The sequence below is a fragment of the Perognathus longimembris genome, chromosome 1 (assembly GCF_023159225.1).
Source record: "Perognathus longimembris pacificus isolate PPM17 chromosome 1, ASM2315922v1, whole genome shotgun sequence".
Lineage (NCBI taxonomy): Eukaryota > Metazoa > Chordata > Mammalia > Rodentia > Heteromyidae > Perognathus > Perognathus longimembris.
In genome coordinates this window covers 120,500,721-120,524,260 of record NC_063161.1, presented here as the reverse complement: position 1 = coordinate 120,524,260, position 23,540 = coordinate 120,500,721, and the positions used below count along the sequence as shown (strand labels likewise).

The 23,540-nt window shown below is 35.9% G+C and overlaps 1 protein-coding gene across 1 annotated transcript in view; it reads right to left on the bottom strand.

Annotated features, from left to right (window-relative positions):
• The window catches only part of Focad (focadhesin), a 267,544-nt gene that overhangs the window by 231,172 nt on the left and 12,832 nt on the right, over positions 1-23,540 (bottom strand). The window contains exons 2-4 of the mRNA XM_048358113.1: positions 13,254-13,349; positions 10,554-10,628; positions 7,553-7,707 (exon numbers count right to left, since the gene is read on the bottom strand). Of these exons, the coding sequence (XP_048214070.1) occupies positions 7,553-7,707; positions 10,554-10,628; positions 13,254-13,310 (287 nt within the window). The 5' untranslated portion in view covers positions 13,311-13,349. The remainder of the gene's footprint in view (positions 1-7,552; positions 7,708-10,553; positions 10,629-13,253; positions 13,350-23,540) is intronic.

Here is a 23,540-nt window from a genome sequence, read left to right as displayed (position 1 = left end):
GCATGTGTTCAGAAGCCACTATTCTTAAATCACCTAGTAACATCTTAGTATAAACACATGACTTTTAAAATGGAAGATTTCATGACAAAGCCTTCAGTCAGATCAACAAACTTAAAAGAATCAGGGCAGAATGTCCTAGATGAGAAGAGTGGCTGGAATTGATTTTCTGTTTATGAGCTTCAAGTTGAGGGAGATCTTAGGCTTTTAGAGGAAGAAAAAGATTTGGGGGAAAAAAGGAAAGGAGAACATCTGAAAATAAGATAATAGGCTTAAAAGGAAAATGTAAAAGACAAGTTGGGGAGAAAAACATGGTCTACTAATTCTGACACTCTCTGATGGAGTAAAATGAGCCATAAGATCAGCATATATATAAACTCTGAAGCCATCTCCAATTCATGAAGTAATACTCAAATATCCAGCTGCAAATTAAAGTATGCTATCACTTCTGAACCTTGGAGAAAATTTCATAATTGCATACTTCCTTAGTTCTTCATCTCTTGACAAATAAAAGAATGAAGTGAAATAGTAAAGAAAATCTTTAATAATACAAGAAGATATGAATAGAATGAATGCCTCCTTTGTGGCTAGCTATTTTCTACATAACAAAGTATTTAAGTTTCCAAAGGACATAAATCACCACTAACAGAGAAGACCCTGACAGACAAAATTTGTTTAGAAAATTATCCTAAATCTTAATTCAAAATAATTCTCAGAATCAATTCTAATCATTGACTTTCATTAATTTATATTCAAGGATTCTTTTAATCCAAGAACTCTATTCTATTACTATACTGTGATTTTATTTAAAAATAGACTTTTGGCATCTCAGAAACTATAATTTCCCACATACTAATATACTTTATAGTCTCAAAATACATCAAATATAGTCCCTTCCCTGGTTGGAAGCACAAAAGGCACACACATCAAACACTAGCCTAGTGTATCTAGAGTATAACCTTCCTACCAAACACATTTTTTAACAGTGGAGGAGGGGGAAGCAATTGATGTAAAATTACAGGCTGTCATGACACCTTAATATCCAGAACTGAATATCTGGTTCCACAAGAGAGTAGGATTTTATTCAAAATCCTGTTACTAAGCAACTGTAACAATGGCTGCATGAGCTTTCCAGAGGCTAGCACAGTTGAGGAAAAAGGAAAAAAATACAGAAAATGGGAAAGTCCTTGCTCTAGGAATCTTTATCTCAAGATAAATTCAATATAAAAATAAGACCAACATAAACCAAAAACAATCTAAACTCAAAATGAGCAATCCCTCAAAAGACAAGAAAAGTATATGCTATTATATATCATTCATTTTAATTTCATTATCGGTTAATTTCAAAACTCACATTCAATGGGTGATAATGATTTCCTTACTTTGTGTTCTTTGTGTTCCCTTCTTTGTTTCACTCTCCTCAGGGAAGTAATTTTTTCCCCAAATTTCCTTACTGATTAAAAGAACATTTTAGAGGCCTCAAATCCATTTCTTTGTTTACAGAAGCTGTAAAAACTAGTTTACAGTTGTTTACAGTTGTTTCATGTTGCCTCAGCTTTGAACCAAGAACACTCTAGGACATCAAACTATTCCTTTGAAGACAACAGTCTCTCAAACAGAGCCAGACACTTTCCCAGACACTCCCTTAAGTTAGACAACCAGAGCACTGCAAATGTCAAGCCTTTTTCAAAGTTAGACTATACAATGAAGCAAGCTCTAAACCAAAGTCTCACAAATTATGGGCTGGGTTTTAGATGTGGGGTAGACTTCTATCTCCATCCTAAGGGTACTTTACAGACTAGACCTGCAAGGACCAATAAGCAGGCTACAGGGTTGGGAAAGATAACTTCAACAACTATATTCTTAAATATCTAGTCTACAGAAAGCTTCTGGCTATTGGCTTTTTCTCCCCCCACCCCCACCCCATCCACTATCCCATAGCCTTAAGAATGCTAGCCTAGAATATGGCAAAATGGAAAGATAAGGTTTTCAAATTACTGTTTTAAGTCAAACATAAGCATCACAAGAATAGCAGTTTTCTCAAGGTGCCACCGGATTCTGATAAAGCTCTATTTTAAGAATAGAAATCAGAAAAAATTAGGAGCTTAAATAACTAGATATAGAAAGCTAGTGTCTAAGATAAAGTCATTCCAGCTTTTAGATCAAAGACAGAGATAGCTTATGTCCACAAGATCCCCTGAGGAAGAACTGGAGGGAAAGGGTGTGTGGCTCTTCTGTTTTTAATTAGCTTTATGCTTCTCAGATTTGATTCTCATTTTGCTTTGTTCACAAAAGCATATACAATACTAAGTTTAGTCTTTGTAATTGCTACAAACCTCAAAGCTCTGCTACTTGAAATAAAGCAAAAGAAGAAAACTGTGTCTCTGGCATACAAATAATTATACAAATAACTAGAGAAAATTTAGCACTTACATAAAACAATTTATGATCAAACTGTTTCAAAACTTAAACTGAAAGCCAGTCATAGCAGCACAAGCCTTTAGTTTCAGAGTTTAAGAGGCAGACTGGGGTTGGGAATATGGCCTAGTGGTAGAGTACTTGTCTCCTCTACATGAAGCCCTGGGTTCAATTCCTCAACACCACAAATATAGAAAAAGCCAGAAGTGGCGCTGTGTCTCAGGTGGTAGAGTGCTAGCCTTGAGCAAAAAGAAGCCAGGGACAGTGCCTAGCCCCAGAATTGGCCAAAAAAAAAAGAGGCAGAGGTGGGAGGATCACTTAAGCGGAAGAGTTTCAGACCAACATGGGCAACAGAACAAGACCTCATCTCAAAAAACCAACAACAGCAAAAAACAAAAATGAAATTGCTTGGCTTCAATGTCTATAGTACCTACATCCCCTGAGGCTAACAATTTAGACTACATAAACTTAAAAAATTTAAAGCCATATTTTCATTGTAAAGACTTCTAGATCTATTTACCATTTCAATGCTTTCTTCCATCTTAATCATATTTCTAAAGAATTTTGCAAAACTGAAATTATTCATCACCACTCAATCAATCATTATTCATTAAAGCACTATCTGTTCTTGTAAAAGATTGGAAACAACAGAGATTGACAAAATATGGTTCATCTGTGCCATAAAATATTATATAGCTCTAAAAAATGAGAAACCCTTTATATATTTTATGGAATAGTGTTGTGATAAAACACTGTTATGAACAACATAAAAAGTAAAATTTTATTTGAAAATTCACAATAGAAGAGGTAATACAAGAGAACAGAATATATTTCCTATATAAAACCTACACTGTTAAATAAAAATAAAGTTACTGACAATTATAAATAGATGGTAAGCTTATTTACTAGCAGAGCTTATACTTTGAGGTTTGTAAGAGGGATGATGGATTTATATGGAAATGTGAAAGGTTTCTTATACCAGCAATTTTTTTAATTTATTTCTTTATTGTCAAAGTGATGTACAGAAAAGTTACAGTCCCATATGTAAGGCAGTGAGTACATTTCTTATCCAATTTGTTACCTCCTCCCTCATTTTTCCCCTGCTTCCCCCCTCCCCATTTTCCTCCTCCCCTATGAGTTGTACAGCTGGCTTACAGCATATAGTTTTGTAAATATTGCTGTTCCATTAATTTGTCTTTTAACCTTTGTCTCTCCATTTTGATATTCCCCTTCCCTTCCCTAGTTCCAATACACATATATACAATATCCAGGATACCACAATCAGTTACAGTGATATCAGGAGTAAAACCATGGGGAAAAAGGCATAATTTCACATGGTATGTTGAAAATAAGAACAATAATTAACCACTAGTTTCCATAACCTGAAGTTCATTATGCTTAGCATCATCTTGTTTGTTCATATGTACATAACTATTGAGCTACTGTGATCTTCTGCTAGGATAACCCTAGACTGGTACTACTTATTCCTGATGAGGGAAACCATAGAGTCTATGTTTCTTTGGATCTGGATCACTTCACTTAGTATGATTTTTTTTCCAAGTCCTTCCATTTCCTTACAAATGGGGCATTGTCATTCTTTTTTATAGAATCCCATTGTGTATATGTACCACATTTTCTTGATCCACTCATCTACTGAGGGGCATCTGGGTTGGTTCCATATTTTAGCGATGACAAATTGTTACCAGCAAAATTTATAAGATAAAGTTCTAGAATTAAAGGTATATTCTAACCTGGTCTAACAACTATGTAAAATACACAGAAGACTGTGCCCTTGTCTCTGAAGCTGCTGATACAAATTCTGATAATAATTCTCTGTCCTGCTGTTTCCCCCAGGGACAAAATTGCTACTCAATCTTATCATCGTTTTACAGATATATACATATATATATACATATATATACACACACATACATTTGTATGCATGCATATGAAAGTATGTATATGTGTGGATATATACATAATTGCACATATGTATATACATATATGTGTGGGTTTGTGTATGTATATCCCTTGTTCAAAAAAACATAAATAGTAGGCCAATATTATATATATATATAATGGTTTTTATACATTGTATTTCTATTTAGTGAAAAAATTCTTAGAGTTCATTCCATAAAATATAGAAAGGGAATAAACACTGTATTTTAAGAATTACAAGTATTAAAATTTCACAATACAGGTATATTTTTCTGTTTATACATTTTAAGCCATTTGAAAACAAGGGAAAACAAATCCTATTATCTGCACCTGACAAAAGGAATAAGGCAAAATCTAAGCACCTTGCTTAATATCAATTAACACAGGAGGAAGAGAGAGACACATAAAAATCTTAACTTTACCAAAGATAAGGAAGCAAAGGACCTCTTCTTAATTAGTCTTCAGAGGACCCTATATGCTTTACCTCACATATGGTGTATACACATGCACAGCTGAGAGAAACTGAGATGAGGGTACAGAATGAGTGGAAAGTGGGTGAAAAAAAATACAGTAGAGGGGGCCCAACAGCTGCAGTTGTGATGAACATTGATGAGAGCAAACTAAGCAACTCAAGGGCAGAGAGGGGGATGGGGGGGGGAGATTACACTAAGCAAAAGGAAAGAAATGTACATATTGGCTGGGGATATGGCCTAGTGGCAAGAGCGTTTGCCTCGTATACGTGAGGCCCTGGGTTCAATTCCCCAGCACCACATATACAAAAAAAATGGCCAGAAGTGGCGCTGTGGCTCAAGTGGCAGAGTGCTAGCCTTGAGCAAAAAGAAGCCAGGGACAGTGCTCAGGCCCTGAGTCCAAGCCCCAGGACTGGCCAAAAAAAAAAAAAAAAAGAAATGTACATATCGCCCAACCTGGAAGGAATTGTTTTATTGTTAATAATCATAGAGTTTATAAGCATTATAGACTAGAATGACTATGTCCAAAAAAAAAATGATGATGAAAACAAAGGGAGGTGGGTTTGGGGAGGGAATGCAGGAAAAAAGAATGAGGAAGAGAGTAACAAGTATGACAAGAAATGTATATGTATTCACTACCTTAAGTATGTAACTGTAACCCCTCTGTATACCATCTTAACAATTAAGAAATAAATTAAATTTCAAAAAAAAATTTACACTATGAATGAGCAAGTAGCTCAGCCAAGAATAGAAAAGTACATGGGCAGAAAGAAGATGTAGGAGCTGATGCTGACCCTAAAGATGATGCCAGTAGGAAAAGGAGGAGCACTCCATGCCATGGTGGAGCACAGCAAAGGCCCAGGAAGAGTGAGCCCTTGTGTACTTCTGAACAGACCAAGTCATAGAAGGAAACACACCTTGAATGGGAGCCTGGCTCTTGTCTGAGAAGGACTTATATACTATGCTATAAGGTTTAAACTTATAACTATAGCCAGCAAAGTTTAAAGGAATGTCAAGGTTCTAAAACTATACATATATATAAATATGATCTATGTACAATATATGTATAGGAAAACAATATCATGAAACCCCTTACTATGTATAACATAAGAAAATAAAAAATAAGTACACAAAGAGATGAACACAAAGAACAAAACAGAATTTATTAAGAAAGGTTAAAAGACTAGAGGTTACGTTGTATACTATTCTTTAAGGCCAGGAAGACATCTTGTACAGATTGATAGTTATAGAAAGTTTTCCTCCACTGAAGACAGCAAAAGAGAATAAGCATTCAACTCTATGTTAAAACAATAAAGCTGAGTAAAAAAAAAAAAAATGTAAGAACAAGTAACCCCACAGAAGAGCACAAGGAAAAAAAGGAGGAGGAGAAAGGCTGGGTAAAAGCTACAAGAGAGCCAAAACACAGATGATGAAAAGTTAGCAAAAAAATAGACATTTAAGTACATTTCTTGCCAAACAACAACAAAAATCTCCTTTTCCAGAAACTGCTTTGGTTGTTGGTTTCTTGAGATATTTTTCCTGTGCAGCAATGCTGGGGATGGAATCTAAGGCCATACACTTGCCAGGCAAGCACTCTAACACTGAGCTACACCTCAAGGCCTCAATAAGGAAGTCCAAGAAATTCTCAAGGGGGCTGGGAATATGGCCTAGTGATAGAGTGCTCGCCTCATATACATGAAGCCCTGGGTTCGATTCCTCAGCACCACATATATAGAAAAAAGCCGGAAGTGGCGCTGTGGCTCAAGAGGTAGAGTGCTAGCCTTGAGCAAAAAAAGAAGCCAGGGACAGTGCTCAGGCCCTGAGTCCACACCCCAGGACTGGCAACAAAAACAAAACAAATAAATACTGAAGGGTTTAAATATGCATGACCATCTTAGAATGGAAGAGGCCTTTTATATTCCTTGTAACTTTATTATCCTTAATCTGTGAATGGATGAAATCTGGCTATGCCAAACAAATTCAAAGAATAAAAGATTCTTTATTTGGAATAATCAGACAAATATCCATAAATCACAAAATATTTTTAAAGATATTAGTGCTATTACTTTCTTACACACATTACTAATGGGACAACTGATTGAATATTGCCATACAGTATATAAACTGTATCACTGTAGAATTAGAAGTGTTTAGCAGCAACCTTCACTCTTAAAACAAGTCAAAATTCTGTACTGAAGTAGTGAATCATAAACTACTTGCTTATTTTTATCCTTAAAAAGAGCAGTGACAAATTTAAATTTGAACCTCAGAATTTAAGTACAGCAAATAATGACAAATTCCACATTTACAAGGTTTACGTTCACATGATCTTTGCCAGGCACCAATGGCTCATACCTATAATCTTAGCTACTCAAGAGGCTGAAGTTTGAGGATCATGGTTCAAAGCCCACAAGAGCAGTAAAGCCTGGGAGACTCTTACCCCCAATTAACTACCAAAAAGCCAGAAGTAGAGCTGTGGCTCAAGTAGTAGAGAGTCACTCTTGAGTAAAAAAGTTGAAGGACAGTGCCCAGCCCGTATGATCAAGCCCTTGTATTGGCATAGAAAAATATTTTTTTAGTCACATGATTTTAAGCACATATAAAACAACAACTGCATAATATTTTAAGAAAAAGAAAATCAATTCACAAGTAAAGATAGATCTTTAACAAGGAATTAATGACTTTTTCTGAAAACTGAAATCATTAATCAAATATGAAGTAAAGTGTACCTGGTTGAAGGAATCAGATTGAGTATTCCATTGAGCACATAGCTGAACTCTGCATGATCTTGAGCAACAAGTGCCACTAGACCCTCACAGCAGGCTGTTCGAACTACCACATTGTCACTGCAACATTTCTCCCACAGTAAGTTCAAAGCAGGAGTCTGAAATCAAAACAGTGATTAAAGGACACTTATGATGAGCAGGAAACACATACACAAGCACAGCCATTCATCAATGAGTAATTTACTCACAGTAGGCTAGCTTTTCTGTACAAATGAGATTCTGTTGTCACTGTTCTTAGAATAATCTAAAGTCAATTTCCAAGAGAGAAAATTTCTTTCTTTTTCTCTCCCTCCCTCCCTCCCTCCCTCCCTCCCATCCTCCCTTCCTCCCTCTCTCTCTCTCTCTCTCTCTCCCTTTCCCTCTTCCTCTCCCTCACCATCTCCCTTCCCTCCTCATTCCAAAATAATGCTGGCTACAGATATATCTACAACCCAAGTTTAAACAGTACAACACAATGAAGTCTCCATTTGAACAAATGCTCCAATCAAGCAATTTAACCAGACACCAACAGTACCAGTCTATTTGTTAATCTAAATTAACCTCTAAATACTACCCATGTTTCAAGCCTTAGACAGGAAAGACATTTTCAGACAATGTCCTACCACTAACCTCTACCATCTCCGTGCATCTTCCAACCACTGACAATGTTCCTGTGGTAATTTGTTCAAGTCTAATATGGGTGTTGATAGAAGAGAAAAAAAGTAGAATGGAGCACCAGGGAGCTACTCTTCCCATGGCTACCAACAAAAGCCTAAACAATTTACCCAAGAAAATCACTGACTATTTTTCCCTCTTTCCCTGTGGGCCTATCTCCCTTGATAGAAAAGTACAAAAGAAAACAAAAAAAGGATATATAAGTATATATAAATACCTGTTTTGATAAATTCTATAAAAGAAAGAATGCTAGCTTTTTTAACTTATCAGAAACTTCTGATCCATGCCCCCCCAAAAAGCCTCACTGATGATAATAAATCCACATTTACATGTATTATGAATTAAATCCACTTCCTAGTTTGGTTTTTATAAAAAATCAAACACAGTCAGGCACTGGTGGCTCGTATGTGTAATCCTAGCTACTCAGGAGGCTGAGATCTGAGAATGAGGGTTCAAAGCTAGCCCAGACAGGAAAGTCCATGAGACTCTTATCTCCAATTAACCAATTAGCCACCAGAAAACTGGAAGTGGGGCTGTGATTCAAAGTGGTAGAGCACTAGCCTTGAGCACAAAAGCTCAGGGACAGCACCCAGACCCTGAGTTGAAGACTCATGACTAAATAAATAAATAAATAAAAAACACAAAGGAAGCTAGTTTTCCATTCTATTGACACAATTTATTAGAGAAATACATAAAATTTGGGGAAAACTTAAGATCTTCAGCATCTAAGAAAAATGAAACTGACAACATATTGTGCCCCATTTCCTGTGCAGTTGGCTGAGAAGTCATAGCATCCCAGTATTAAGAGAATAAACAAAGATGGAAATGTTTCAATTTTCTCTTTTAGTCTCAGAAAAATTATATTCACCTGTATGGACAATATTAAAGAACTCTAAATGTCATTTCTCTGTTAGAAAAACAAAATAAATGAATAAGTATTGCCTCATGTAATAACATGGAAGTAAACATCCATTTATTAGTGAAGAGGAAAACATTTAGTTACCGGGATTGGACATTTAGTAAATCCTGGCAATATAAGTAAAATCACTAGGTCTTCTCAAAGTACAAAAAATGATTATCACTAAGATTAGGATCAAGGTTCTCAGAAAACCTAATTTATATGACTACACACAAACATCAGTTAAATACCAATTAGTGGAACATGACACTACACTTCCACATGTCAGCAGAAGTTGTAAAGAAATATATCTTACAATAGCTAATGTGTGAAGAAAGAAATCAATTGCTTTTGTTTAAAAAAACAACACCACTTATTTCCATCACCCATGTTCTCTATAGAGTACACAAGAACATCTGTTAAGCAGAGTCCCAACCAACTTGTCAAAATATACAACAATGACCAAACAAAGCCTAAGTGGTATTTCTCAGAATCTTTGGTATTGCTTCATCTCCTGGCACTCACCTACCCTAGGTTAAGGATGAGATTGTAAGGTTCGCCAGAAAGGAAACCCACCACGGGGGGGGGGGGGGGGGGGGTGCGGGAAGGAAGGGGAGAAGGGGAGCACACTATTGGCCCACATGCACAAGATGGACACATGGGGAGATAGAGGGGAAGGAAGAAGGGAAAGAAAAAAGAGCAAGAGAGAGTAGGAGAGAAAAGTAAAGAGAGGGGGGACTGTGTTAAGCCAAATTATATAGGAAAAGGTGGGAGATATGACCAGGCGGATTGGATCTGACCTCAGAGAAGGAGGAGGTATCTGCCTCCAGGTGTGCCAGTTACCTAGGTACCTCAGGTACTGGGTGCAGACTTAAACAGGTGGGGGACATCTGCATGGAGCCCTCCCTGGGGTGGATCTCTAGCTCTGTCAATGTGTGAACTTTTCAAATTAGGACTGACCTTTGAAGCATGACCTAAAATATGAGAAATCTCCTATACCCAAGCAGACTGGCTCTGTTCATTCTCTCTGTTCACTAAAAGCACCCCCTGCATCCCCAAACCACCCCCTTACCCCCAGGTAACTGTCAACTTTCTCTAAAGCATGCCTCCTTTCATTCTACATGTTAGTTTTCATTTACACTCATGACAATGCCCTCCCTCACCTCCTCTATGTGTCATTATAATAAACTGCATATTACTTTAAAATTTAAAAGAACACTACAATAGAAGCATGTAAACCACTCCCCACACAAACAAAAGGACAACTAAAATCTTACTGAACAAAATTATTTTTACAGTGACCTGAACTATGAGAGAAACATAGAGCATGTTTATGTGGTCCAGGTGGTAGCGATATCTGAAGAGAATTAAATCACAAATTTAAACACAGACCTGGTTTGTAGATTGGTGAATCTTTCCTGAAAGGCCATTTTCTTTTAGGACTGTAGCAATAAGATGACCAACAGCCTAGAAAACAAACAAAACCTAATGAACACATTCTTTCATACATTCTATCCAAAAAGTGCTTTTGATGAAACTATTATCAACATTAGCTGATGTGAATATGTGTACACAAGGTAATCAATTGGTAATTATTAAAATTCCCATTCAGTGGGAATTAGGCACTCCATACATATATCGTCTTCAGAACAATCCCCAAGGAAGGTGTTGTTACTGCAAATTACTAATGAGCAATTACAGTTTATAAATATTAAGAAAATTAAAAAATTTCAGTTCAAATGACTACCACTTAACATTAAAAGATAATTTGAGATGGTTTATTCCATTAAACCATGAGACAAATGAGACACCCCACAGTCTTTAAGACGCTCTTTGAATGTAAATAAAATCCATCGTGTTTCATCATGCCCTTTAGCAAAAATGGAGAAAAAGTTCACCCTCCATATATATGGCTATAGCCACACAGACCTGAACCAACACATCTTTCCTTCTACCACTGTTATTCTCCTTCCTCTATTACGCTAAATCTATTATCATTTTTTCATACGTTTTTGCTGTTTAATAAGTTTTTCTGTCTCATAAACCTCTAAAGTTTTCCCATATTCTGTTTTAGCCATAGTCCAAAATTAAGTTCAAGAGCCTTATAGAAGTACTGGTTACATGAATACATAAACATGGGATCTCCTAGCATCTGAGTTTCATGCCTGTGTTTCTTCAGCACTACCTAGCACTGCTGCCTGATAGCAAAAAGGCTGACAAAAATCACAACCATTCTTTTTGTATGGCTGGGGACATCTGCACTAGTACAACTGCCCATTCTAAAATTAAGGCCAAGTATAATACAGCTGAACTAGCTGATAGTCCAAAAATCTACAGGAAAGCTCAAATAACAAAGTACTCGTGTGTGTGTGTGTGTGTGTGTGTGTGTGTGTGTGTGTGTGTTTCAGATACTGGAACTAATTAAAGGCCTCAATACTCTAGGTCTCAGTTTTGCACAAGTTTTCACAGGAACAGTAACTTCAGTTAAATTTATATTCTCTTACTTCCTAGTGAAAATAACAAAAACTGAGATTGCTGAACAGTTTGAGCTCTTGTTGCACAAACTATACCATATTTCATTGAATGCAATCAACTGCAAAATGTACCATTATTTTATATGACTACTAAAAAAAAGGATGTCAATTAATCTATGAGATATAGTCCTGCTTATAACTTAGAATCTTGATTGTTCATAAAAGAGCTCTTTTATTTCATAAGAGTTCTTTTAGACTCATTTAGAAATTCATGGCCAAGCTCACAAATATGCAGGCAGTACCAACTGCATCTCAACTGCTGCCATCAATTACTAGATGCAATCCAACTTCAAGGATGCTAAAATGAAGGGAAAAAAAGTACATGAACCAAAGAAACATGGTGCTAAATTGAAGCACTAGATACAAAAGAATAATCAGAAGTATCTGATTTACAGAAGGCTGAGCATAATCACGAGATCCTAAGGAAGCCAATATTAAATGCAACAGGAATCAAAACAAACTACAGTTGATATTCAGAAAAAACTAAAAGAAAATAAGATTAATGTTATACATCTCCCCACCCGCAACAAGGCTCAATTGCGCTAATTAATTTTCAGCTCATCTGCTAACAAATCAGATACCAAATTTATTTGAAAACACAAGACATAAGAATATATCAGCCTATATTGATCCTTTAATTTTCCATAGCAATTTAAACAGACAACTTAAAAACAATAGGAAAACATTTTTCATTTAATAGTAACATACATAGGCATTTCCTTTTAATATTTGCTAAAAGACTGGTATTATTTTCTCCAGGCATAGAAGAATAAAAATCATAGGCAATATGCTCCAAGACTTCATCTTCTTCTTTATAGGAAAGACTTGTGCTGCAGAGAACAAGATGTGACTCACCAACCCAGTCAGGTAGAAGGAAATCTTGAATAAGGAGTGTTATTTTCCTCCTGGAAGGGTTACCCACCACCCAGCTAAGTCACAGCAGGCATCTCCAAAGTTAACTGGTGAAATTATCCAACATGCTATCAATGGTAAGGTCTTCAAGCAGATTTTTGCTGGTTTCTTAGCTTTATTCACAGGCAAGCTGTTATGGTACCTTGTTAACCAGAATGCTTCTACTTAACTCTTGTCTTAATTATTAAAAAGGTCTCTAAATTAAATTACCATAGTTTAGAAGGTATATCAGACTTTATTAATGTGGGTATTTTAATTATTGAATGTTATTATTATAAAAAATGCATTATTCTCAGTAGTTGTAGAAGGATAGAATCTATCCTTTAAGGTATTAATACATCATGCTCTGTGGCTGCATATAAGCATTTACCTCTGTTCCCAATAATTAATGATAGGTACAAGTAACACACACACACACACACACACACACACACACAGAGTAATCTAACACATAATTAACATTTTACTATTTCAAGGAAAAAAGTATGATACAACTAGAAGCTGAGCTTAACTAAAAATAAGTCTCTATGTTCAGTATACAGAAAACTAACGTACAAACATTGAATATTAAAAAATATAAAGCTCAATTAACAGTCCACCTAGGTTAATTTATTACCACAAAGCAAAAATAAAGAAATAAAATTACCTGTGACTGAATAAGAGAATTTGGAAAATCAAACCTTTTCTTGATATCATCTGACATTTTTGTTTCTTTTAGAAGTATATTTGTAGCTTCTGTAGCCTAAAAGAAAGAATACTTATTAGTACTCCAGTTGATCTGAATGAGTCCTCAAAAAACATGTAATCAATTCATTTCAAAGACAATAGAATTAAGATAATGGGTGCTGCAGGATAATGCTTCATACAACCACCATTAGTAACCACATCTGCACTCCAATATGATTGATAAAGAAACTGAAAATGCCCAGGAGCTCTTATTTTTTCCATAAGAGTTAACCCTGAAACCCATGAATTCACACACAATAGAACCTAAATAATAAGGAGATGATGATGACGATGATGATGATGATGATGATGATGATGATAATGATGACAGGACCATACATTGGAGCTAAAAATTAACCCTTAATTAAATCAAAACTTAGATGGGAGAAAATGTCAAACTGTCATGGAATTGTTTAAACTATGTCTCCATTTGACACAAGCTTTCATTTAAACACTAATCCAATGTTAAGTGTGACATCTAGGTAGACTTTTTTTCAGGAAGCATATAAATGACCTAGAAACTCACACATCCAAACAAACTGGTCCTCTCATGACCTAGAAACTCACATATCAAAACAAATGCTTGTCTCCTAAAAGAAAAAGCAAGCAATTAGCATCACCTCAGTACCTGCCACTTGCACTCACTGACTAGCACTCTACCACACCTCCAACCCCTACACCACATCTTTCATTCCTAATATGCTCTAAAAATAATATGCAAAAAAATGGATAATATGAATTTCCGAAGGAACTCAATTTCCATCATGAAGCACTGAACGTACCAAGTTGCTTACTCTAAAAAAAACAGTTACTTTAGATTGCCTATTACAATAGAACTTAAAAATAGAATTTATGTCCATACAATAGACTACTGGGTAAAGCATTATAGTTTGTTGTGGTTTGAATGTGTCTTCAAGGGTCTGTGTGTTGCTATTTAATCCCCATTGTGAGCTGTCCAATGGGTAGAAATTCAAAGTAAGGTTTTTAGAGGTAAGGCCTTTGGAAAGGATCCAGAAGTTCATCCAATTGGAACCCTCATGATTAAATAATAATGTTTTATAAGTACTGGGAGAAAGACCAGAAGAGACACACAGAGCCATCACTCCCTGTCTTTTGCCATGTAATCATGTAATCCTAACTTTCTCAGTACTACCTGCAAGAAGGCCACAACCTGATGGAGGCCCTTGAACCTCCAGAACTGTGAGTTCAATCTCTCTTTTTTCTTTTTTTTTTAAATATCTTTATCATCTTTAAGTACCTGTACAAAGGAGTTGCCATTCAACAAAGCTGTTTATGAATACAATGCCTCTTGATCAATGTCACCTTTTTAATCATTCTCACTATCTCTCCCAACCCACTCCTTCCCTCACTTCTGTTAAATTTTGTGGGATATAAATCAAATTTTTGACTCAAATATTTTGTTTCAGTGACACAAACTGAATGATACATTTGGTTATCTCACTTTTAAAAAGTGACAAAAAACATGCCTTTTTACTGTCAAAAAAATGAAGCATGTTTTATTGGCCCTGCAGACTCATTCTATTTTTCTCCTTTTTTTCTAAAGTTCAATTCCCTAAAGGGCAATTTCTCCAAAATCAAATTAAGATTACAAACTATTTCCCTATCTAAATCTATGCACTAGCTTAAACAAGTCCAAATGTTTTTCAACATTCCAATTATGTCAATTACAACTTTCTTGAAATTTCTTATTTGATTCCCACCATATATTATAACATAATTTCTTAAAGTGTATCCTTATCTCCAAATACTTCCACTTATGAAGTTCTAAACCACCAGACTCTGTCAAAAACAAACATGTTATTTCCTCTGATAAAAACTGTTCATGATTCAATCCATCTTTTCTCAATTCTCTTGCTACAGTTTCCTTCACATTGTTCTCTAAAGCCAGTCAGTCACAAAGTATGTGCATCTTTTTCCTCTTTTCTCAATCTAGCCTCATCATCTTCATTCTTCATGCCAGAATTACTCTAGTAACTGCTTAGTCCTGGGGCTCTCCATGCTTGAGTTCATTCCACACAGGGCTGTCTGATTAATGGTCCTGAATTGCTATTTCCACCAGCACATCATTTCCTTGTGACAAATTCATAGTGGGTTTTCAATTGCCTGTCAGATTAAATGTAAATTCTGATGCCCAGCTCTCAAGCTCATTCAACTTCATTCTGCTGCTATAGTTCCAACCTAGCTGAAACAGTTTACAAAATGGTCCTGCATACTCAAAATCTACTCTTTCCTAAGGGATTTATTTATAAATTTCTCTCCCACATAAATGTCCTTCTTTCTATGTTCCCACTATTTAAATACTAAATTCCTTGCATACACCATATATTAAGCCTTTCTCAACTAGCTACTTCTAACAGTAATCACTTTGATTTGTCAGTATTGCCTTTGGTCTGTCTCACACTAGCATGAGAACATTAACATGAGAATTCAAAATATTTTTCTATAAAGCACCAGACAGCAACTATTTAAATATGCTATTGCAGCCCAAAAGCAGCTATAGGCAATATATATAGAAATGATCACGGTTATGTTTCAATAAAATTCTATTTATAAAACAAGTGTCAAGTAGGTCATAGTTTGATAAGTTTGGTATGCATGATAATTTTTAAGTTAAATCTACAACATTTCTTGATATAATGGCACAGTTAGCATCCAAATTCTAGCCCAATGCTTCTGAGAAGCCAGGGTAAGTGAATAAAGTAAGTTATGTGCCTCTCTTGTTATTTAAAAATGGAAACATACCCCTTATCAGTAAACAACAACAACAAAGGTTCCATGCCCTTAAACTCAGAAAGAAACTGTGTTTTAACATTGAAATACAATGATATCATAGGCAATATTCTCAATGACCTAAGCAAAAGGAAGTTTTGTATTACTTAGTTTTTAAGCAAACCCTGGATAAAGCCATAGGTAAAATGCAATATATATTCAGCAAAAGTCACAGCTAATGGAGTACAATGCTTCTGGTGACCTACTCTAACTGAATAGCAGATCAACTTTAGAGTATCAGGAAAAATAGTCACCTATGTGCCATAAAATAGACTTACTCAAATGACAACAGTAATATAAGTAACAAAAGAAAATGTGAGTGGTCCTTCCTGATTCAAGACCAAAATTCTGGAATTCTTACATAGCTTTGAGGATCAGATGAGCTAATAGCTAATGAGTTAGAATAATAATTAATTGTAGCAGAGCTGAGACATTAAAAAGATGACTCTGTCTTCAGGAAAAAGGCAACTATGAACAGAGTGCTGTTTTCATCATAATGAGCTAAGTACAAATGTCAAATACCTCATCTTACAAAAGACAGCCCTAATTTCAGTGTGATACTTTATAGAGAATTAACACATTTTTTAATCTATAGTAATTTTATCTTCCTAACAACTGGCCACTAAAGATTCATAAAACTATTACCAAAGCTACAATATGATTTCATAGCATACTCGACTTGCTATTATTAGGCTAGAAATTGCAAGTGTCTTTCATCTGCTATAGACTTTTATTTACAGGTTAATGCCAATCATTTGGCCTTTCAAGGTATAAAAATACTGCATTCTTTAAGGGAATATCAAAAAATAATACACAGGCTTGCTTTAGCATTTAGTGTGTCATATGTCCTACTTTATTTTTAATCCCAACTTCCTTTGGGCATTTTATACATTAAAGAGAAGCAATTTATATATTGCTTTTAATGGTATTCTTACTAAAAGGAAATCAGTCTTAATATGATCCATAAATCACATATTACAAAAGGGTGTTTGATTTTTAAAGGTTTGTTTCCAAACTATCATTATACCCTTTTTTGTCCACCTACCCCTAAACCAAAAAGAATTTTTAATGAGGTCTTTAAACTCCCCATGAATCAAAGCATTTTTAATATACAATTATCATATTATCTGTCAAGGTATTTCAGTCCCAAAAGAATACATCTAAGAAAATAAATCCATCAAATGCACTCAAGAAATAATAAATTTTTAAAAACAGGACATAGATAAAGCATTTTGAACTTTCAACTTTGCCTCTCAGTTTCCAAAGGATATGAAAATACACACCATATACTATATAAAACCATATATCATATTAAGTACAAAGAAGTACTTAATGTCAAACTCCAGATTAAAAGAATAATCTGAAAAAGAAGAGGAAAATCTATCAGAAAAGTCAAAGCAAACCAGGTATAATCGTAGCTACTGGGGGACTTAGACAATACAGCAAGCCCTATTTAAAAGGAAAGAAAGAGAAGGGAGGGAGGGAAATAGGGAAAAAGAGAAAGAGACAGAGAGAGACAGAGAGAGATAGGAGGTGGAGGAAAGAAAGGAAAAGAGGAAAGGAATGAAGAAGGAGGGAACAGGGATGAAAGGAGGGAGATGGGGGAAGAAAGGAGTAAAGGGGATGGAAGGAAAGTGATGGGGGAGGAAAAAAGGGGGAGGAGAGGAAGGGGAGGGAAGAAGGAGGGATGGAGGAAAGAAAGGGAAGGAGGGAAAGAGGGAGGGACAGGGAAGGGAGTAGGTAAGGAGGAAAGAAATGGAAGGGGAGAATCAGAAGAGGAGGGGGAAAGAGGGAGGAGGAGGAGGAGGAAAGGAAAGGAAGAAGGAGGGGGGAAGGAGGAGAGAGAAAGGGATGGAGGAGAAAAGAAGGTAGTGGAAAGACGGGAAAAGGAGAGAGTAAAGAAAGGGAAGAAGAAGAATAACAGGAGAGAGAAAAGAGATTGTGGGAGGACAGAGGAGAGAAAAGCAGAAAAGAAAGGGATGGAGGGAGGAAAAAAGAAGAAGGGAAGGAAGGATGAAGGAAGGGAAGGAGGGAGGGAAGGAAGCAAGGGATGGTAGAAGGAATAAATGAAGGACAGGAAGGAGAGAGGAATGGAAGGAGGGAGGGAGGGAAGAAGAGAATGAGATAGAGGCAGAGACAGGAAAGAGAAAGGGGATGATTAAACAACTTGATAAAAAAAGAACAATTGTCATGCTAGAGATCAAGGTGAGAAGGGAAGTGTCTTACAGCCAGCTTTCTTTCCACTAGACCATCAGTAACACGAAGCATGATCAATGAATGTTCCACATCACTGCATCATATCCCAGGAATCTTACAATCTGTAATCCAAATACTGAAGAAATTTAGGGCACTGTGGGCTGTAATAATCTCACAGGAAATAATTTACTAATCAAATTCAAGCCCTTACAATGTAGTTTGTTCTTAGTTAATATCACATGCTACGTACACATTTTAAAATGGAAGTCTAAAATAAAACCAAAGACAGGAAATTCTAAAACCTGATAGTCCGGGGTGGGGGGGGGGGAACAGCAATTAAATAATGCCAGATTTTCTATAACATTTTCTCCATTAATTCTTGAATCAAGTGCCATGTGTATATATGTATACAGTAAATAAATGTGATCACAGATACAAAACCTTCCTTGTGATATGTGCTCATGGCTCACACCTGTAATCCTAGCTATTCAGGATGCTAAGATCTGAGGGTCCTGGTTGGAAGCTAGTAGGAGACTCTTATCTCCAATAAACTATTCAAAAAGGGCCAGAAGTGGCATTGTGGCTCAAGTGGTAGAGTGCTAGCCTTGTGCCAAAGAAGCTCAGGGACAGTGTCCAGGCCCTGAATTCAAGCCCCAGGACTAGCACACACACACACACACACACAAAAAAAAAAAAAATCTGCAGAGAACATTAATATTTTATTATTTTAAGTAGTAATAAAAAGGAGTTTCAGTTCAACATTAAATTCATGAATATATTTCGATCATTGACATCCATCCATCATTCCCCCTATCTATCCCAACTTAACGATTTTCATGCTAATACAGAATAATTTTCACAGTATATTCACAGCTAAGCAGGATGCCCTATTATAGTTTGGATCTGAAACATTCTCCAAAGCTCAGGTATTGGAGTCTGAGTTTCCAGTGGAGTACCGCTCAGAAATAGGGAATTTTGAGGGTACTTACCTCATCAATGAATCAACCCTGATGTTCAATTATAAACTCATATTTAATAGGCAATTGGGAGATGATAGAAACTTTAGGTGAGACCTATCTGAATGAAATGGGTCATCCTCAAGAAGCTCTCTCTCTCTCTTCCTGTCCCTCTCTCTCCTCTTCTCCCTTTCTGATTCCCTCCCTCCCTTCTCTCTCCTCTCCCTCTCACTCCCATTCTCCCTTCCTCCATTCTTCTGACCCTCCCTTCTTCCTTTTCCTCCTTTTCCTACTCCGCTTAAACCACCATGAAGCAAATAGCTTTGTTCCACCATATTCCTAACCTTGGCCCAGAAAGAACAGTGCCAAGTGATCACGGAATGAAGCCTCTGAAAACCAAGAGCTAAAATAAACCTTTCCTCCTTTAAGTTGTTTTACTCAGTTATTTTGTCACCAGGATGGAAAGCTGATTAGGAAATACACTCATTTCAAAATCTACATCTTCACAATTCAAGCACCATTTGAGTTTTTCCTTCTGGTTTTGTTACTGTTCATTGGTTAGCGGCTTGTTATTTTGTTCTGTGTTAACATTCCCCAGGCTAGCCACCAACTCACAGGCTAAAGTGATTCTCCTTAATAACTGGAACGGACACGTGATCCCACATCAGCTCACATACCATTCAATTCACTGAAATTTGGTAAAATACCACAGAATGTATGTTATAGGCATTTTACCTATATTTTCTCTCTTCAAAAAATGACTCAAAAGCCAAGCATCAATGGCTCACACCTGTAGTCCTAACAACTCAATCACAGTTACAAGCTAGTCCAGGCAGGAAAGTTGTTGAGACTCTTATTTCAATGTAACTACTTAAAACAGTGATAGAGCACTAGCCTTGAGAGAAAAAGCTCAGGGATAGCACCCAGGCACTGAGTTCAAACCCAGGATCAAAAGAATTAAAATAAAAACACACTCAAGTTTTATACACTTGTTCTCTAAAATTATTTAATTCTTAACATTTATATGTTCCAAACTGAGGTACTTACAATGTATGGTGTGATATTTGGGTTTTCCTATAAAATATTCCAGTCCATGGGTGAAGGAAAGGACAAGAAATGATAAATAAAACAATATCCAAATGTTGATAAGAAATGGGTACACTGCAGCTCATAATATGTGTGTATTCATACATATATATAATTATTCCATAATAAAAAGGAATTTAAAGCCCCATATATGTGGCTCTTATTTGGGGTTAGGTAAAATTCAGAGCACTTTGCAAGGATTAACTCATTTTATTCCCATTAAAACAGGTAGATGTTTTACTACATTAAAAAAATCTAGGGGCTGGAAATATAGGCCTAATGGTAAAGTACTTGCCTCACATACAGGAAGCCCTAGGTTTGATTGGTGGATTCAGTATTTATGGAAAAAATGTGTTGAAATTCCTCAGTACCACATACATAGAAAAAGCCAGAAGTGGCTCTGTGGCTCAAGTGGTAGACTACTAGCCTTGAACAAAAAAAGCCAATGACAGTGCGCAGGCCCTGAGTTCAAGGCCCAGGATTGGCAAAAAAAAAAAAAAAATCTATAGAAAAGTAATAGTTACATAATAGAATGCCATAGTAGTATGCTATAATAGTATGTCACATAGTAGTGACATAAAGGTCTAAGTAGTCTCACTCCAAGTTAAATATGTACACTAATAAAATTAGAAATATGATTTATGAGTGATTTTTATTTTTACTCATTTGTATTTTCTAATTTTTCAGCAAAAACATTTTGTCAATTTTTTTTAGGCAGAATTCTATGATGTTGACCAGGCTATCCTGAAACTTGTAGGCTTGCACCTAGGTTGTATCTTTAATAAATTAAAAATGTGTCAAAATCTTTTGCTTTGTTTTTGAGTTCACATTCCATTACATAGTCTAGACATACCACAAAGTTGAGAACCTCCTACCTTACACTCCTGAAAGCTGAGATGGTAGGTGTATAGCCCCATATCAATCTCAAATATTGAGACTTTCATTCAGATTCTAATAGTCTTTAGACACAGAAGATAATTTTCTGAAACCCAAATCACTGTATTAAAATTCATCTGTAAAGGGTTCACAAAAGTGTGAAGCAAAAATTTTAATGATATAGGACTAGCTATTTTACTAATTCTTTATGTAATGATAAATATTAAAAAGGGGTCAATGTAACTTAACCAGATAAATCAAGTAAATTTTATATTAAAAAAAAACAAAGTATAATTTTCCCTTAGAAAGTTTGACACCAAAATAAAAGTTCTTATGCTAGGGATGAACTTATGTTTAATGGCAATATTTTTCTTGATTGTTATAAAGTGACTATTCATTTTAAATTAACCTTAATTATTTTTACCTCATGAAAATTAAACTAAGCTCATAATGGAACAATATATTAGTTTAATTATTTTAACTTGCATAATTAGAACTAATGGAATGACCACATGAACAGAGGAATTTTATAGCAAATTTTTCCATTGTTAACAAAGCCAATGAACAGGGAGATTATTTCAATATTCTAAAGGAATGCAATCACAGAAAGGAAGCATCACATTATCAGAAAGAATATCATGAAAATGTTCAAATAAGATGAGTAGTGCACTAAAACAAACTGACTTATATTCTTTCGGAAACACTAAGATTATCCAGAGAAAAAACACCTTTAATCTGATAAAATTAGCAATTTTATACACCTCTGTCATTATGTAATAACAGAATAGCCTGACATAGATCAAAGTCCTGAGCTGGGATAAGAGGGAAAATGTACCTGGATGTAAATTTGAGATTCAACAATAATCTTTAAAATGTAGACCAATCCTTTACTATCTCTAAGCGTATTTCCTCACATCTGTAGGGTATTGTGAACAGTATAGTGTCCCTTCCAAGAAACCATATTGGATAATCAACGGAAATGAATGATTAGTAAGAATTTTAGTGATAAATAAGACCAGTACCATCACACCTCAGGTTCGAGTCTTGTACCAAGTTAGAAAATAGAGCAATGAGGGGCTGGGGATATAGCCTAGCGGCAAGAGTGCCTGCCTCGGATACACGAGGCCCTAGGTTCGATTCCCTAGCACCACATATACAGAAAACGGCCAGAAGCGGCGCTGTGACTCAAGTGGCAGAGTGCTAGCCTTGAGCGGGAAGAAGCCAGGGACAGTGCTCAGGCCCTGAGTCCAAGGCCCAGGACTGGCAAAAAAAAAAAAAAAAAAAAAAAAAAAATAGAGCAATGAAACACTAGCCTTGAAGCTGGAATCAGCTACATTCCCATTCAAAATATAGTTGGCATTAAACATTCAAACCTTTTCAATAGCTTCCCATTCCAATTTCAAATAAAAATTGAACTCTTACTAAAGGCAAAAGAGTCTAAGCAATCTCTCCTTCACTTGGGGCATCTTAGCTGCAAACAAAGAACTCCCCATGTATGGGTCAGTTCTTGCATTTGCGGTTCAAACAGCTCATTTCTTCCTTCAGTCTTCCCTACCTCAGCTATTGCACCCTAGTATCAAACAGCTCCCCACCTGCTACTACAGTGACACTCTGTTGTATCTTTTATCACCGTCTCAAAAAAAATGTCATTTGCTTATTTCTACTCCCTTACACTACCTCCCTAGAAAGTAAATTCTTAAAATCAAGAACAGTTTCTATGTATATCCCCAACATATGAGTACCCCTTCAATAACGATCCATTGTGTAAACACAAAGCATAGCATAGGATTTAGAATACCATGTTGGATTAAACAGCTCTGATGAGCCAAGCACTCCACAAAACACTTCACATAAAATCCCACAAGAATCTTCACAATAGCTTTAGGTAGCTATTACTAACTTCAATTTTCACAGGTGAAAGTAGAAGCTTGAAGGTAAGTAACCTACCTGAGTTTAAGCAGTGGTATTTAAAACTAGAATATGAGAATTTTACTATGTAGCAAATAGATACTGTGGAAGTTATTAACATGCATTTTAATTTTATTGTCAAAGTGATACGGAGGGGTTAGTTACATACATATGGTAGTGAGTACATTTCTTGTCAAACTCATGACACTCTCCCTCATTTTTCTCACACTTTCCTTCTCCCCAGCCTACCCCAAGTTGTACAGTTACTTTCCAATATATTGTCTTGCAAGTATCACTATTGCATTGATTTGCCCTTTGTCTTTGTCTCATGATTTTGATATTAGCCTTCCCTTCCCTAGCTCAGAGTACTCATATTACTCAGGGTACCAAAATCA